The following is a 16825-nucleotide window of genomic DNA, read 5'->3' on the forward strand; positions in this document are numbered from 1 at the left end:
TTCCCACGCACCCTCACGCTGCTCCCCCGCCTCGACTCCTTCATACTTGAACCCCTTCCTCCCTCCTCTTTTCTTCTTACCATTCACACCCATCCTTCATCCTTTATCTCCATTGCGCCTCTCACTCTACCTCTCATCATCTACTCCATCGCCGTCGCTTCCAGTGACACCAAGGAACATCTCGTCGCGTGCTTATTTCCTGTCTAGTAGTTGCTTTGCACATCTTTGTATCCTTACATCTCTGTCGTTCTAATCTACTAAACATACAGTATGGGTCTCAACTACTACGCCTCGTCGCCAACCGTGGTCCTGCCGCCCCAGCAACCCCAGGGTTACTTCTCCCACCACCAGAACACCGCCGCATCACCAATGGGTAATTTCCGCCCCAAATACCCTACTCCACCCTCGCTCAACTATCTAGCCGCCGTTTCCAATGCCACCGCTGGGCGCAAACGATCCATCGCCGACGTTGACGAGCCCGAGGAGAACCTACCCGTCGGATCCATCGTCACTCAAGCACCTGCGAAACCGAAGCCCGAGCCTGTGTATGGCCCAGGTATGACGCTCATCTACCCTGGCGAGCCTGGCTATGCATTGGCTGCCGAGTCGCAATCGGGCACTTGGTACGAAGAGAAGATCGAAAAGGAAGAGAAGGCTGAAGCTGCTGCTCGCCCCATTGCTATATCGCGCAAGTCGGTACGGATGAGCCCGTCCGCCAATGTCGAAGTCCCGTCCCTCAACGACATGGATGCTCAGAAGACCGAGGAGCTTATTGACGACAATGGTACCACTATCAACAAACTCATCTCGTCGCTCGGAGTGGGCTGGAAGAACGTCATGTCCAACCCAAACCTCCGCGACGCTGCGCGCGCATACTCGCGTGTCATTGAACGCCATTTCGACTTTACTGATGTCCTCGTCATGCTCGAGAAGGAATCACTTAACGCATACCTTGTTCGCGCGAAACAACACGGCGTCCAAGGCTACTGGCTGTTCTCGGACAGCCTGCAATGGTGCCAGCTTGTCGGCTGGTCACTAGAGCGTACTGTGAACAACCTCATGTTCGGTGCCACCCCTCGTGTCGAGGGCGAACGCATCAACGCTCGTCAGCTCACTCCTTCTTCACCTGCATCCACACCTGCTGCACAGCCTGCTGTCGAGATTCCCTCGACTAACGCAGACGTCGATGCAATGGAGATGTAACCCACATCTTCTCTTCCCTCTCCCTTTTTTTTCCCATCTCATACTCGGCAACAAAAATTTCTTCGGTTTTCATCGTCGGTTGCATTGATCGACGATTGTTTCTGTATCGGGTTCTTTCTTCTACGGCAAATCGGCGTCTGGCGGTGGATACGAATGGCTCACCGGAAGTGACTCCATTTGACATGTATGATATTATTATGCTCACATACGACTGCTTGATCGAATATTGCGATCGCGTCTCTTAGCACCGTGCCACTAAACTCCTCAGGCAAAATACACCAATGAATCTATGATTGTTATTACAACTGTGTTCTTTTTTGAGATGACTGCGCCATGACTTGTGATACAATGATCACACCCATACTTCTCAACAAGATAACATGACTTGCATTGAAACGGCAACACCGACCTGAAAACGGAATGGACGGACACTTCTGCACCTCCCTGTATGCGCACTGTAATCCCTCTCCCCAGCAACCAACCAACCAAACAATGATTCCCTCCATCACCCACGCAACCAATTCAAACAACCAGCACAGCACAGAATCCCGCCCGCCCCGTGCCCACCCTTCCTTCCTTCTTACACCGGAGCTGCCGCAAACTCCGGGTCCCGCATCCTCCACAACGCGAACACAACACGCCTCACGTCCTTGCCGTGACTTACGCGCCGCCGCGGCCTCTCTCTTTCTCTTTGACTCTCCCACGGAACTGCACACCCGAACCTACCACGATTAGATAATCCCCCCAATTAAACCCTTTCTCAGCGATATTTCCAATATTTGAAGCACAGACGACGTGCGTTTCATGCGTACCTCATCCCTGCTTCTCTTTCTCTCCGGCTCCCCCCTTCAAGATTCATAGCAAGAGTGCAAGTCCGCAAAAGGGCCAAGAAAGAGAGCGCTTATCTGCAAGCGCAAGGGGAGAGGGGGCGCCGCTCGCAACAGAATTGAGCGGGGGGGGGGGGGGAAGGTGCAAGGGCTAATTTTGGATTGCTAGTGTGTTTCGTGGTTGAAGGATTTAGGTTTGTGGGATCTGGACTGGGGGATTCGGATGGGATTGGATGGGAGGGGGAGTCCGTGATAGATTGGGAATAGTAGTGTTGTGCTAGGTCATATGATTTGCCGGGTTGCTGAGAGGTGAGTCTACGGGCATTGGACTGAGTACATAATACTAGTTTAATGGCTTTCGGTGTACGCGAATATGGAGGGAATGGGCAGATGCAGGTGAGATGCTGTATATTGCTGTATATGCAATGCTGCTGCGTAGGTGTAGATGCAGGCCTCAACGAACGTACGCGTGGCCACATTCTCGGCATTATGGTTGCGAAGGTGCAAAAAAAAGCAAGCTCAGCAATATTTTACGAAGAAAGTAAAGATATTCAAGCTGATCACAGACTTCCCTTCCCCTGACCCAGGTTTTCCACCACCAAAAAGTTTACTGACGCTCTTTCATTGCCCATCTGCGCGCGTCTTTTGATGTACTATATACCCGAGGATAAACTTCGAACATATTTAGGCATCAAACCTTCATTCTTCTTGCTTAGAAACGTACACTCGAATAAATAACGGTAGCCGAAAACGGTTTTGCGAAAGTTAAAAAGTGAGGCGGACCAAAGAGGGAGAAAAGTGCAGGTCACGTGAGCTCATGCAGTTACGTCATTACTTTATCTGACTTGCGGAATAAGTTCACATCAAAGTACGGTGAGACCTAGCAGCTCCCTGCAGCTTCATTCGATTTTTTTCCAAAATCGCGCGCTTGTCTTGCTACATTATAGGTTGAAAGCCGCAAGTATATCTCGGGGTGGCTATCTTATTAAATTGATGAGTATGTAGATACCAAAAACAGTCTGTATTCCAAAAAGGAAAATAGTACGCAAGTGAGCGTATGCGATAAGACAAGTAGATACAGGAACCAAATTCAAAGAAAAGCAGACGCATGGATCTAGGATTAATGAAGGCGAAGGGAGAAAGAATGTTATTTGTGAAGAAATAGCAAAGAAAAGGATTTAAGATTTATAAGTTAGTGGGGCTAAAAGTGAAAGAGAACGCCCGGGAAATGCATGTAGACAAATTTTTTGACTCCGGCTTAATATAGCCAATTGAAGCAATGCAGAAAAAAATAGCGAAAGAACAAAAAGACGATTCAAGCGATAAACAAGGAGCCAAACCACGAAAAAAAAGAACTGTCTAATTAGCCAAATCCCCTCTATCGCCAAGTGGGCCACTGTCTTCAGGGTTTTTGGTTTTAATTACTGCAAAAGATTGTTAGTTTTCCGTCTGTAAACACGAACCGAGGCAAGGAAGGAAACTTACTAAATCTCCAACGGCGCAATCTGGTCGACATTATACAACCAACCTCCACCCTTCTCCTCGCTCTCCAACCAATCATACGGCCAGAGCACAATATGGCCCTGCACCAACTCAAGCACCCTCTTTGCGTCCTCCTTATCCAACATCATATCCGCGTCAGCAGCGTGGAATGTCTTGTTAGAGCTCCTAGTCGTAGCGCGGCGGCGCGAACGCTTGGTGTTGGAGCGGTTGGGAAGATTGGAGTTTTGGGAGGGGTGAAAGGCAGGTTCGTTGATGGTGACTTGACGACCCCGCTCGCGCATCGAGTGCGATGTCTGAGGTGGGTTATGCGTAGCAAAGTCGTACGAGCTATCGGGAATAGGTGGTGGAGCAGGGAAGGTGAACGTCTTTTCTGGCGGCGCAGGGTTCATTGGAGACACAATGGCGTCGTCAGCAGGCTCTGGCGTCAGCTTCTCATTCAACGTAGATCCAGAAGCCGTGTCAATATGAATTCCGCGGTTCGTCTGGACTGATAGGTTTTGAGGCTGCGCTCTTTTCTCATGGCCAGCAGCCCATTGCTCTACGCTGTGCTCAGTAGTCGAAGTTCCGTTGTCGGTCATCTTGCCATCAGAGTTGTTGGTCATCTTCTCAGTGAGCTTCTCGCCCAACGCTCCGACCTTGTTTCCAACCTTGCTAGTAATACCTGTACCAGGCGGTCCCGTAGCGGTAGGTGCGTCCTGCTGCTTATGCACCTGGCCCTTATCACCGCCTTGCGCCTTGGCGAAGCGTTCACCGAAATTAGTATATTCCTGGTACTCTTTCCATGTCCGGACTTCATTATCGGGCATGCAGCGGAAGACCTGGCGGAACAGCTTGGTGTTGTTCTCGGCAATCTGGTGCCAGGTGTCGAGGAAGAAGGAATCGCTGATAGGGTCGCGCATACAGTCTTCAGTAACAATTGGACGTCGCATCTCGGAGAGAATTGGATTGAGAACTGAGGAGGAGCCTTGACTCCAGGTGCGTTGCAGGGCAGGTGGGCCACCAATGTCCGTATCATCCAAAATGGGCAATGCAGGCAACTGGCTGAGTTGCGTCAGACCAAGCCTCTGCGTGTCCATGCGCGGAATCTTGGGAGGCGGAAGACCAGCATATCCAGTCCCTTCAGCCAGTGCACTGATTGCGCTGCTCCTAGTGCCTGTGGTACCGCTACGCTTCCGGGTCCTAAGGGTGGCGCTCTTCTTTGGTGTAGCCGCCAGACCTTCGGCTGCGATGTCTGTCACAAGTTTTTCGTGACCATGCTCATCGATGTACGAATCTCGACCTTGAGAAATTGTGGGTCGTAGGTGTTCTACCTCGAGCATATGGTCAACACCCTCGCCCCGCACGTCCTTTGCGTGCGCTGTGTTGTTCTGGACACGAACGTCGGTTGATGGCTTCTTGGTACTCTGCAAGTGCGGATTCTGGTCTTGCGCCCAGTCAAAGTCGTGATTGAAGCTGTGTAGCTTTTCGGCCTTTTCGATAAGCTCATCCTGCATTCTGTAGTTGTTCTCCTCCAGCTTTTGCTCAGTGGTGCGCTGGGCCGTCGGCGAACCGGGGCCGGACGACTCAGTATGGAAACCGACACTATCGGCATCAGACATTTGACTGGCCAATTCCTCCTCAGAAATGCAGTCCACGTCGATACCCAGATGCTCTCGCTGAAGACGCATGCGAAGTGTGTGGGGAAATTTGCCGACCTTGTATGGCTTGCCACCCATAAAAGAATCTAGTACTTCAGTGTCGCGAACGATGGCTGCAATCTCAGAGTCTCGCGATCCCAACATGGAGCGCTCATTAATATTTGCAGATCCAATAATGGCAACCCGGTCATCGACAATCATAATCTTCGCGTGGATGTAGAGCTGCTCTGTGACGAGCATCTTGTTTGGGCCGATCTCGCCCCATGATCGCAAAGCGTAGAACTGGATATAGTCTTCGGGCTCAATACCCGCAGCTCTCAGGCGACCGAAGATGGAGCCTTCGCCACGACAGATGCTGTGATACTGGCAGGTCATAATCAGACGGACACTGCTACCTTCCTGCTCGTCGACAGTGTTTTGGTATCCAGGCATGAGGGGAAGCATGATGCATGCCCTCCAGTCTTCGTCGTTTGCATGAGCGCGCTTGATACGGTCGACAATGGCATCGTTGATCCTGTTTTCAATCTTTGTGCCCAGCACCTCACTGCTACTGATGTAGAACTGATTTTCAATGTAGACAAAATGCTCCGAGGTGGAAATCATTTGCACGTATGCGTTCATAATGCTGTGCTCGACCTTGTTGGGCGTACCCAATGACCAAGCACACGCAGAACGAAGGATCTGCACTTCGCACGTTCCGTCGAGTCCAAGAGCCTCAATGTCAGCTGGATTGAAGTCGGGCGGTGGTAGCAGGAAGGGCGTTGGCCTCGAGGGCTTACGTTGTCGTAGCAGATAGTTCCATCGCTGAACAAAGTGGCGGGTCAAGTCACGAGCTGGCTGACCAACAATCTGCATACCAACGTCGTGCCACGGCATCCTAGGGACCTTTGAGCGATCGTACATTTCCTCATATGGTTTGTCGAGCGCGAAGAAATCCTGAACTCGAGGGTTGGAATAGTCCTTGCCCGGCCATAATTGACAGTGGTCGGCATCCTTGGGTGTGTCGTCAAGCTCAAAGCCTGTGGGCTTGTCATCTATGACAGCGTGCTGGGGCGTATCCCAACGACCAAAACACAAATCAACTCCTCCACAAAAGGCAACGGTATGGTCGATGACACATATTTTCTCGTGGTGAGACCAGAAAAAAGTATTTTGGCGGATTTGATTTGGTGAACGCTGGACAAAGATGTTGGGATGCAGGTCGAGCAGAGAGAACTTGGAATACTCAGAGTCGATGGGGATGGCGGCACCGATATTGCGGTACATGATGACGAAAATCTTGACACCTTCCTGCGCTTTGCGCTGCAGCAGTCTGTCGAGTCTCCACTTCTGACTGATGGCGGCTGGACGGCGTAGGTAGAGTTCAGGGCTTAGCCACCAATCGTGGATATAGATGACATCTCGGGCCATGCTTATGGCACGTGAAACATTCCACATGTAGTCGCGACCATCGACCAGCCATTGTGCGTAAATCTTCTTACGCACAGGGGCAAAGCTGTCGAATCGTTGGCGTTGCGACCACACAGTATTTTGCGCCATGAAGCTGATAGACTCTTCAAACTGCTGCAGCATCCTATCGTTTCTGGCCAGCAGTTTCATCTTGCGCTCGGCATTGATAAGCTTCAATTGATGGTGGCCTGTTGCGGATGCCTTTGCTTCACTCGCAATATCCCTGGCCTTCTTATCTCGTATCCTGCCACTCTTGGATTCCAGGTGGAAGTCTGCATCCACGAGAAACACATCGTAGACATTCATCTCTTCAGGAGAGTCTACGCAGACCACGTAGCTGTGTCTCACTAGAAACCATTTTGGCCAATGGCGATTGATCATGGAGACTTTGGTCCAGCCTTTCCTATTGTCGACACCCTTTGAGGATTTAATCATTAGGAAGCCTTCCTTTCCGTGGTAGCCGCCTTCGGCAGCTAGTCGGACACCCAGAGCAGAGAGTTCGAGGAACTTGCACAGCCGATTGCTGTCAGGGCGGAAGATGAGATAGGTCATCAGTCCACGCAAGTATTGTTCGAGTTTCTTCCGTTGTCGCTCGTGGTGGTTCTGTTTCGCTTGTGCTGGTTGACCGACAGCTCCTATGAAGCTACCTTGTCTGACTACTAGTGCGCCGATGGCGCCCTGAGCTTGACTGCCGCTGACGCTGGATTGTCTACGGCCCAAGAAAGACGACTTGCCTCGCTTCTTGGAAGGCCGTTCAGTAGCGCTGGCATCGCCGTCAGGCCCACTGGCGGCGCCTCCTATCGCATTGTCCTCTTCTTCCTCCTCGCCTTCGTCGTCGAGAATACCGTAGCCTCGGAGACCTCGGAGATAAGGTAATACACTCCTGGGGAAACGAGGAAGTTTTGTCCTGGGGTCCTCTTTCTCTTCCTCCTCATCCTCGCCATCCTTGGTCACCTTGTCCTTGATCTCACGGGCACGGTTTGCAGGCCGATTTCGGAAAGCGTCCTGCTTCTCTTGGACCTTGAACTTGAGATGCAAATTGGCAAAGTCGGCGACGCTCCTGTAGACGACCCACTTCATACGGGTCAGACCACTGCCATATTCAAGCTCTATGCGCAAAGCAGTGTGGCGGTCGCCCTCCTTCTTTCCGGGGCGGTCCGTATCGGTAATGGTGACCTTGAGTTGTTCAAGGAGGACAGGGATACGCTTGTGGCCATGCTCATCACGCTGGAACATACTGGCCAGGAAGAGGGCGGCCGGGGCACCAGCAAGCAGCTCGGCCATGAGCTCGGCCGACTTTGCATGGTCAATCTGGCGCTCTACTTTTTGTCTGTTGCCCAACAGTTTCAGACTGTTCTTGATTGACTTCCATTTCTGAGCGCTCAGACTCGAGGTGCGCTCACTGCGCATCCTCCACGGCGAAGGTTGTGTGTCGCCATGAGCGCCGCGGAAGTTCGTCAGACTTCGCAGGTGTGTTGGTCGGTTATGGTGGCCTTCTTCCTCGTTGTTGGGATCATGTTTCCGCAGGCCGCCGTATGAAAGTCCTCTAGCACTGTGTAGCCCGCGTGACCAAGCACTCTCCTTTGCTATGCGTGATCGGCCCTCATCCTCGGAATAGCCCTGACGCTCATTCTCGGGTATGTCGTCCATTGTAGATCGGCGCAGAAAGCCCGGGCGGGTAGAGGTAGGCGTCATAGTGGGCGAGTCTCTGGAGAAAAAGAAGCCACCACTACTCATCTGCTTTGGTGTTGTAGGAGCGGTTTGTGCGCCTTCAGCTTCGCCATCAAACCAACGTCGGCTGCTCTTTCTGCGCTTCTGTCTCGGTCTTCTCGAGGCACCCTCGCCGGCACTGGATTCGCCATCGGCATCGGCTTCACTTTCGTGTCCCTCGAACCGCGGTTCGTCGAGTTCGGACGTGGGTGACAGCGGGCCATGGGGCGAGCCTTCGTAGCCGCCCGACGAGCTAGCTCCCAAACCACTCGAGCTTCGGCCATGTCCCTGAATTGGTGATGCTAGTGCCCTCAGCTTGCCCATCAACGAAGAAGCCTGTGTACTCCGCTCCCTGGCCCTAACATCACCGTCATCAATCTCCCATGACTGTTGGCGCGAATTGGCTTGTGATGAGTCGGGCCCAAGTTGTGCGGAGCGTACGAATTGGACGCTCTTTCGTTCTCGGGGTGCGTCGGAGAGCTCGCCCTCGGTAGGGTGTCGTGACATGGGCGCAAACGGCGGGTAGTAGGAGCTGTTGGATGCATTCGACATGTGTGACGAGGGCTTAGGGGCTCGAAGGGGAGGTTCAGCGTATTCGGGAGCAACGCTGCCGCCATTTGCATTGGCTGGCGCATTGAAGGGAAACTCTGAGGGTTCTTTGGGCGATAGGGGCGAGCCGGTAGGTGCGGAGCGCATTATTCTGGGGGCAGTGTCTGAGGGTGAGGGATTGTGAAGATCTTGTGTCTCGTTCCTGGGCTGCTGCATACCAGGCGGTGACAGCATTCGACCAGTCTCCCCTGTGGTCCTTTGACCAGACGGCGACGTCGACCGCGCGCTCCGAGCCATAGGCGAGGCGTCCGAGGTGTGTGAGCCAGGCATGGTGATGACACGGGGAGGGGGAGGTCGCGTGAGGCGAGGGGTTTGTGGATGGCTATTCGACGGGTAGGGTGTTAAACATGCATTTTAGATCGAAACGTGTTGGCTTTCACTTGGTGACGCTGGCGTGGTGACGATGCTACTGCTACCGCGGAAACAAGGCAAGCCGCCCTTTGATCAACGACCGTGTGATGTATGGATTTGTGATCAGCTCCGGCCGAGAGAAGGGTACACGCGGCGCAGAGGAGATCAGTATCAGTTCACAGGGCCCTTGCACGGTGGAGTACTTTGGAATTAATCTCCCTGCTGCTTTCCGGGTGAACGGTCGCGCTAATGCCAGCGACCGTGGTGTCAGGGGAGGGGGGCCCTGGACCGCGCCGCCTTCCTGACCGCCCGCATCACGTGACTTGTGCGCACTCTCAGCCTCCGCTTGTGAAAGTACTGTATACATGTGCCGTATACATTAACACGTAAATGCCCTGCACCAGTCTCGCTATCTGCACTTGAACTCACCATTGATGTGCATATATCACGGGACTATCGTGGGGCGCAGTCAGTCTGCAAATAGCCCGCCATCCATGTTGTCTCGTCTTATTTGGTGATGCCTCGGCCTTGGAAGGATCGTTCTTCCGTATTCCCCATCCGTACCTGCATCATGGCCAAACATGGCTTTCCTATTGCTTCACCTACATCTTTTATCCTGATAACCACTCGCTCCCCTGTTCTTGTCTCTGTCATTCTTAATCCCCATAAATCTCCATAAATTTCATGGCCGCAACCACAAATCCCCTCCATGGGACTCCGCGCTCTACCCAGCGCCCCGTTTCCTCTCGCACTTTCACCATCGCGGGCATCCTCGTCGACGTCCATGGTCTGGATGAAATTCCTGCCTCTGCCTCTTCGGCCGCCTGCCTATGGCTTCTTAATCCGCGCTTGCAGACGAAAGAAACCATGGAGCCAATTGCCAACCGCGTCATCACAGAATGGAACAAGCGCATACAAGAGGGCCGCGCAGGCAAGAGCCCCAAAGGTCTCATAGCCGCTGCATTCGACCAGCGCAACCATGGTTCCCGCAAAGTTGACGAGCTGCACAACCAAGCTTGGAGAGAAGGAAACGAGCGACACGCCCAAGACATGTTTGGCTGCTACCACGGCACCGCTACCGACACCTCACAGCTCATCAACCACCTCGAGTCCTACATATTCACAGCTCCAGACACCCCAAAAATTACACACCACTTTGCTCTCGGTATATCACTCGGTGGCCACGCAACATGGCACTGTCTGCTAGGCGACCCACGCATCACTGCCGGCGTCGTAGGCATAGGCTGTCCAGACTACACCCGCCTCATGACTGACCGTGCACGTCTATCCAAGCGAGAGTCATACACAAGAACCACACCGCCTGGCGCTGCCTTTTTCGGATCCCCTGATTTCCCACAGGCCCTGCAGGACGCCATTGCCCAGTACGACCCAGCGAGCCTAATGCTCCCGGGCATGTTCAACCCCACAGGTGATGACAGGCAGCCAGACCAAGCACAGTTGGATCGCATGAAGACTATTATGAGAGAGAGACTACAGGGAAAGCGCATACTGAACCTTAGTGGCAAGATTGACAAGCTCGTTCCGTATGCAGCGGGTGAACCCTTTCTGAACCACTTCAAGCGCATCATTGCAGAGGATTCTAGCCTCGATATCTCGTTTGAAGATGTCCTGTTTGACGGTGTCGGCCATGCGTTTCCACAGGCCATGGCTGATAAGGCCGCAGACTGGCTTTGTGATACCCTGGCAAAAGACGATGCTGGACTGGTGTCGAGCAAGATATAGAATGTTAGTCCAATGAAACCAATGAAACCAATGAAACACCACATCTTCACTTTTCACACCTGCTCACGTCACAAGAATATTGCAAGTCCCATATAGTAGATGCAATGGACGTTGAATTCCTTTTTTCACTTTCCTGACATCACACCGCATCGCCCCTACCATTACTAGCCACCAGTCCAGGGCATCTCGTCTTCCCTACTATCAAAGTCGCAATACCCATCCATCATCCATACCAAATCATTCCATATCCATAACGCCAATTCCCATGTCCCTTTTGTTCCTCAAACTGAACCATTTACTACCTCACAAAACCCAGAATCAAAGAATCCTCCTTCCCCTTCCATGTACTGATGTATCCCTTCCTTCAATCTCTCCTCTCACCACGTACTCGCCTCAATGTTCTTCATCTGCATCTTCGAACACGGTCCCATACTCGTTGACGAAATGTCCACCAGACACACGATACGAAGATGCCAAAGGACATGAAACCGCCAAAGTAACCGAAGAAACAGGACTAGAAGTGGTATCCTTACCTTTGCTTTTGTTATTTGCTTCCTGCTCTGTCGCAGGGGGTGGGGTAGCAGGTTGATCAGGTTCCTTGGCAGCGTATGCGTATGCGTAGGCAGTGCAGGTTGGTGCGATAGGACTATCGTCGTGTTCGATTTTGATGCGCTTGTTGCAATACGCGGCGGCGGCGATATAAGCTTTTGATCCGACATTAACATATTTGTACTTTGGATTCCTTTTTGGGGGTAGGGACAAGCGGGACAGTGGGGGAAATGTTACCTGGTTCACGGATCTTCATATTGTTGAAGTACTCCTGGGACTTGTTAGGATTCTTCGGGGTAGGAATAGAGGATGGAGAGGAATCGAATACCACTGTGTTGTACAGCATCTCAACCAAGACCTCATCGCCTGGGACTTTTCTCTCGCGGATAGTCACGAGGGGTGGAGAATACCGCATGCTTTGAAGGTACTCAAGGCTTCGAGGGGCTTGGACGTTTTGAGGGGTCTGAACAACTGGATCGGTATAGGGATTCTGGTAGGGCGGAGTGCTCGGACAGACTGGAGTGCTCGAGTACGACTGGGCGCTCAAGTAGGGCCGCAGACCATGGACAGGGTTGGTTGGCTCGTAGATTGGTGTAGGCTCGAGGATCCCTGGAGGTGAGGTACAAGACGGAACTGGTTTGTACGGCTTGAACACCTCAGGAACTCGTGTCGTTGCAGTCTCAGATGAGAGGTGATCCAACGCCGGAGTTGGATCACTGAGAGCGTATCCATACGGGAGCGACGATGTTTTGCCGTACTCTGAACAGCCCTCTACAATAGTTGCGGGGTTGGGAGTGAGGATAGTCTCGAGGGGTGACGCCTCACCTTCGTTGTACATTTCGTTGTCGTCGTTCCTCAGCCAATCGAACGCTTCGATCTCCCTCAATCCGTCTTTCCAGGTGGGTGTATCAGGATCATTGTTGGGATAGCTGGGTGGGAACAATGCGTTTGCGATACGGCCATCGTAGTAGATGCTTCGTGTAGAGGGAACATACTCCCGATTCTGCTCGTCACACTGCTGGGGTTGGATGCGTTCAGACATGGTGTCGATGTAGAACAGAAATTGCTAAACAGAAAGTGGGTGACTTGTTTCGAAAGCCCACTGATAGTTCATATTTATGTACTCTGGGGAAAAGAACGAGTGTGATGAGTGAAGAGCTAACTTTCAAAACATTGCCAAAATAGGTTGTTTGCAAACGGTCTCCTGGTGAGTGATAGCGATTGTGAGGTCACTGTGCGGGTGTCAACAGACTAAGTTTCAGATACCCACGGTGACTGCAATACTTTTCTCATTCCACTAGTCACTGTACCTCCACTTTGTCAATCTGCATTGATGAGAGAATACACTGCTGCATAGTAGAAGTGGCCAGCCCAAGGTATCTACTCTCACAATGCTTGGAGTTGGCCTACAATAACTCGGATACTTGGTGATGTTGTCACTTTTCCTGTAGAAAACGTGAGAACATTGTTGGCTCAGTGACCTGCTCGATTTCAAACAGCGCCATCCTCCAATGGGGGCTTCTCAGTCCTCACTGTTGAGGCCAATGCTATTAGATCTGAAGCTATGTCATATGACTCAATTCACTCACTGGCACACCCCTCTTCGTGGGAGCAAGCGTGACCTTTCCCATACGTAGGATCCATTGAGGGATTTCTTTGCTTTGATTGGAGACGTCACATTGAGAGAATTGGTGGTTGTGATCCGATAGTACAGTGAGAAATGAATATTGCTTGGCTGATGGGTATCATATAGAAGCCGCTAGCTCGCCGTCCGTCCGCCAACGCTTGTTCAGCCAGAATGGGAGGAAAATATTAGAAAAAGCTGGAAAGCTTCATAAGGAGAATTGGTCAGGAGAAGCAAGTTCCACCGTGAATTTTGGGCGTCAATGGTATGATTTCATATAGGTATGGCGTTGCTGATAGCATTCCCCGTGTCGACAGGCATTGCGAGGACACTGCCGTGGTCAATACCGACTTCTCCAATAGATGTGTAGAATCTTACCTTTTGCCTGCATCGGTTGCGCAGCAGCAGCACAGGAGCGATGCTGGCCAACAAACGATCTGAGGAGCGTAAGCGAATGGCCATAGCTAGAGGAGGTTGCACTTACAGCCATGCCCACTGTGACGACAAATCCAATCGTAGGCCCGATGATCTTGCAGTGGCACGGATTATCTTTTCTGTGATTACTCAATAAATGCACGTTGTGGTAATTGAATCGCATACATACGTTCCGCACTGAATACAAAGTGGGATAGGTACGAAGTCGCACATGGTGAGGGTTGGCTAGAAGAACGTGATGGGAACAAGACTAGCAGCTACTGGACTGAGTATGAGTATGTAGTATATCAGTATGCAGAAAGTTCGAATAATGGAACAACGCTCAGAATCTGCAGAACAAAGGTAGGGTGATGTTAGGGGAAGGCTGATGCTGCCATGATTAATGCTGCACTAGTGCCCACGTCATCTCCGTTGGGTCGCGATCGCCGGATACACGCGTCAGCCCCATGCCAAGTTCTTGCTCCAGCCTGCTGCATGCATGCACCGCTCTCTTCTCAAGCATTCCTTGAATTCATTGTTTACATGAGTGGAGAAGCAAGCGCATTGTAGCGAGACAGCACTCACATGCGCCTTGTTTTTGCGCATAATCCCGAACATTGGCCAATGCAGTCTTCCGGTGTTCCTGGATACGAGAGAAGCCAACCTTTCCCTCAGCGTCGAACCCGGGCAAATGCAGACTACCGCTTACTACCAGGAAACGCTATTGTGCATATATCTCGACGGACCGGTCCATGATCTCTCGTTTATCTGGATACATCTACGGGCCGGGGGATCTTACGGATCCTCGGAAGGCAAACACCAAACAAAGGAATCGCGCAACATGCTGTTAATCTTCTATTTCTTCGCGTACAAGCTCCAATTCTACCGTTCTCTGGCCTTGCCGTATTTTCCCTTCCAGCCCATTGTCGTACTTGTCAAAGCATAGCTTCCATAAGCCCGGATCGTCTTCATTTTCCACGGCGATGAAGCCTTCCCAGTTTTCGAATAGATATCGTTTCTCTCCATTAGAGCAAATGCGAGCACCCCATGGGCCGACAAGCCCTTCTTCAGCCTCGATGCGTAGTCCATGGCTGAAGTGGAAGATATCGGAGTCGGTGTCTAGATATATCCAATTCAGCTGTGGAGGATTATCCGAAATGGTGGAGACAATGCCATCGAAATTTGAATTCGGGAACGGTAGGTAGTAGCCAGAGAAGGGATGAAGGTGCGGTCTTTGATATATGGATAGCTGAACATATAATCGGCCCCCGGAAAGCACTACATGGCTGTCTTTGAACATTTCTTTGCGGTCTTCTGGCGTTCTTTCGGTCGCTCGACATCGTATGTGGCATTTGTCATGCTTCCATTCCGAGCTGGGGCCATCGCTATCCTTTCTTTCGGCCTGCTCTTGTAGCGTCAAGACGGAAGACGCTGTCATGGGAATCGTTGCAACAAGTGATATAAGACCAAGGACCATGTTGAAATGTTGTGTGTTCAGTGATTGATTATCTATCGAGTTTCGAGGACAATGGGTTGTCAGGGCAGATATGCAGTCTCAAGTGCCAGTACAAAGACCGACACTACCGACCCCAAGAGCTGAACCATAACATGCCAAAAGCAAGCATGCACGCACCAACCACAAGCTGTACGACCTGCATGCAGCTATGATGGGAATCATATGCGATCATGATGCAGATGTATATTTCCATGGATAAAGACCAATCACGTCGTAGTCCACGGGTAGCTCCCGGCTCCCGCTCCACTTTTCGGCCACGATGATCGACGGGAACAACAAGCAATGCGGAAGCCAATGACGACCAAAAAGCCACCAAATGCTGATCATAAGAGCGATGCAAGCTGAGATACTGCTTTGAGCTGCGCTTTAACCGTATTGGGAGTGTACGCTGGTGACAACAGGACTAGTCTCATGCTCTATGTACTTTGTGCATTAGAGCCTCAAAAGTGCTCGAATGGCTTGCAACACCGAAACCACTCGAGCGCTCTCTCGCGCGAAGATCATGTCGCCGACTACCTGTGTCAATGGTACGGCTCCTCGGAGACGAGTGAGCTTCAGCTGGGCCCGTGAATTAGCTTCTCTCCAGACATGTTTATGAGCGGATGCACGCCTGCGCCAGTCGTTGAACTCTGCACACACACCCTCATCCTCCATCTAGCTCACCAACAGACCTAAGAAGCAGTGGCGTGGACAGCCCAACTACCGCAGCGCACGAAGCCAAAGCCAGAGTTTCGATTGAAGTCGCTCCCCCTCTCTCCAGTCCTGTCTCTTCCCACACCTCCTCTTTCACCCGCACCGCCGTCACCCCCCGTTTTCGAACTCAAAATGGCGGACTCGACTACAAAAGAGTGTGTTGCCTTCAAATTCCTTACCTTTATTGTACAGCAATACTTATCGCTTTCTTAGTCTTACAGGCAGCGTTGGCAACGCAACCGGCGGTCGCGGCCTCCCCGACGTAGGCGAAACAATGGGCTCGGTAACCAACTCGGGCAACAAGACTAAAGGCAAGAAAGGAAAGGGCAAAGGGAATGAGGATGGAGAGGATGAAGAAGGGTTTGGGCTGGATAATAATAAGGATGTCAAGGGGAGCTTGAAGATACATATCAAGTTGGATCTCGAGGCTGATATCAGGATTATTGCGCGGGTCAAGGGCGATATTGCGATTGGTATCTTGTAATATCTCAAACAATGCTCTTATTTTTTCTTCTCTTCTTCTGTCTCGGCGAAGGTGTTTCCTCGAACAATGTCCTCGCATATGCTAGGGTATTTCGCACGTGAATCCTTGGCCAGCGCGAACCCTGATTCAAGTCGTGACTCCCCAACTCTTACGTTCATTACGTCGGATATCTGTTAGCCTAGATTCAGAGTATCTCAGCCTGGGTCTTGATGTACCGAAAGGACTAGAATAAGAATAAGCTATCCAGCAAAAGAAAATATATCACTTACTTACGTGTCGCCTTTCCTCCTCCTCTACACTTTAAACAACCCACTCTCTGTACAAAATCGTAAATTTTCACATACAGTGGTATTTACTATGGTAAGAAGACGCACTAATATTCACTACGCTCATGTAAACTGTACCCCCATCGATACAAGCAAGATTCCCACCAAGAGCCTCCTCCCCCCGGTCCAACATCGGAGCCTCGGCACACTTCATCCGCAGTGGGGCCCCCAATGACATATGACCTGA

The 16825-nt window shown here is 51.5% G+C and overlaps 8 protein-coding genes across 8 annotated transcripts; 4 read left to right on the forward strand and 4 right to left on the reverse strand.

The window, feature by feature from the left end:
• The first annotated feature begins 160 nt into the window (after nt 1-160).
• COCSADRAFT_217120 (uncharacterized protein) lies at nt 161-1413 on the forward strand. Its single transcript, XM_007697047.1, has one exon. It carries the CDS (start codon nt 271-273, stop codon nt 1201-1203), a length of 933 nt encoding a protein of 310 aa, XP_007695237.1. The 5' UTR covers nt 161-270; the 3' UTR covers nt 1204-1413.
• Nucleotides 1414-1995, forward strand: COCSADRAFT_217121 (uncharacterized protein). Its single transcript, XM_007697048.1, has one exon. The coding sequence runs from the start codon at nt 1624-1626 to the stop codon at nt 1936-1938; it is 315 nt and encodes a 104-aa protein (XP_007695238.1). The 5' UTR covers nt 1414-1623; the 3' UTR covers nt 1939-1995.
• A 1298-nt stretch (nt 1996-3293) lies between these two features.
• On the reverse strand, nt 3294-9302 carry COCSADRAFT_217141 (uncharacterized protein). The gene is made up of 2 exons (XM_007697049.1): nt 3516-9302; nt 3294-3454 (listed from the first exon to the last, which is right to left on the reverse strand). Exons 1-2 carry the CDS (start codon nt 9206-9208, stop codon nt 3448-3450), a joined length of 5700 nt encoding a protein of 1899 aa, XP_007695239.1. The 5' UTR covers nt 9209-9302; the 3' UTR covers nt 3294-3447.
• Nucleotides 9303-9849: 547 nt separating this feature from the next.
• On the forward strand, nt 9850-11075 carry COCSADRAFT_32741 (uncharacterized protein). Its single transcript, XM_007696180.1, has one exon. The coding sequence runs from the start codon at nt 9974-9976 to the stop codon at nt 11030-11032; it is 1059 nt and encodes a 352-aa protein (XP_007694370.1). The 5' UTR covers nt 9850-9973; the 3' UTR covers nt 11033-11075.
• Nucleotides 11076-11734: 659 nt separating this feature from the next.
• Nucleotides 11735-12683, reverse strand: COCSADRAFT_217147 (uncharacterized protein). The gene has a single exon (XM_007697050.1). It carries the CDS (start codon nt 12621-12623, stop codon nt 11751-11753), a length of 873 nt encoding a protein of 290 aa, XP_007695240.1. The 5' UTR covers nt 12624-12683; the 3' UTR covers nt 11735-11750.
• A 795-nt stretch (nt 12684-13478) lies between these two features.
• Nucleotides 13479-13853, reverse strand: COCSADRAFT_167036 (uncharacterized protein; the record flags this gene model as incomplete). Its single annotated transcript, XM_007697051.1, has 4 exons — nt 13479-13536; nt 13584-13642; nt 13690-13759; nt 13810-13853. The coding sequence occupies 4 exons, from the start codon at nt 13851-13853 to the stop codon at nt 13479-13481; spliced, it is 231 nt and encodes a 76-aa protein (XP_007695241.1).
• Nucleotides 13854-14375: 522 nt separating this feature from the next.
• Nucleotides 14376-15170, reverse strand: COCSADRAFT_217163 (uncharacterized protein). Its single transcript, XM_007697052.1, has one exon. The coding sequence runs from the start codon at nt 15094-15096 to the stop codon at nt 14467-14469; it is 630 nt and encodes a 209-aa protein (XP_007695242.1). The 5' UTR covers nt 15097-15170; the 3' UTR covers nt 14376-14466.
• A 503-nt stretch (nt 15171-15673) lies between these two features.
• Nucleotides 15674-16561, forward strand: COCSADRAFT_32743 (uncharacterized protein). The gene is made up of 2 exons (XM_007696181.1): nt 15674-15983; nt 16042-16561. The coding sequence occupies exons 1-2, from the start codon at nt 15961-15963 to the stop codon at nt 16310-16312; spliced, it is 294 nt and encodes a 97-aa protein (XP_007694371.1). The 5' UTR covers nt 15674-15960; the 3' UTR covers nt 16313-16561.
• Nucleotides 16562-16825: the final 264 nt, after the last annotated feature.

The sequence above is a fragment of the Bipolaris sorokiniana genome, assembly GCF_000338995.1.
Source record: "Bipolaris sorokiniana ND90Pr unplaced genomic scaffold COCSAscaffold_1, whole genome shotgun sequence".
In the NCBI taxonomy this organism is placed as follows: domain Eukaryota; kingdom Fungi; phylum Ascomycota; class Dothideomycetes; order Pleosporales; family Pleosporaceae; genus Bipolaris; species Bipolaris sorokiniana.

Bases quoted from the DNA above. Each gene is read 5' to 3' on its own strand.
- COCSADRAFT_217120 (XM_007697047.1), top strand. From the start codon at position 271: ATGGGTCTCAACTACTACGCCTCGTCGCCAACCGTGGTCCTGCCGCCC.
- COCSADRAFT_217141 (XM_007697049.1), bottom strand. From the start codon at position 9,208: ATGCCTGGCTCACACACCTCGGACGCCTCGCCTATGGCTCGGAGCGCG.
- COCSADRAFT_217147 (XM_007697050.1), bottom strand. From the start codon at position 12,623: ATGTCTGAACGCATCCAACCCCAGCAGTGTGACGAGCAGAATCGGGAG.
- COCSADRAFT_32741 (XM_007696180.1), top strand. From the start codon at position 9,974: ATGGCCGCAACCACAAATCCCCTCCATGGGACTCCGCGCTCTACCCAG.
- COCSADRAFT_217163 (XM_007697052.1), bottom strand. From the start codon at position 15,096: ATGGTCCTTGGTCTTATATCACTTGTTGCAACGATTCCCATGACAGCG.
- COCSADRAFT_217121 (XM_007697048.1), top strand. From the start codon at position 1,624: ATGGACGGACACTTCTGCACCTCCCTGTATGCGCACTGTAATCCCTCT.
- COCSADRAFT_32743 (XM_007696181.1), top strand. From the start codon at position 15,961: ATGGCGGACTCGACTACAAAAGA. The intron at 15,984-16,041 runs GTGTGTTGCCTT...TCGCTTTCTTAG, and splicing joins GCGGACTCGACTACAAAAGA to TCTTACAGGCAGCGTTGGCA.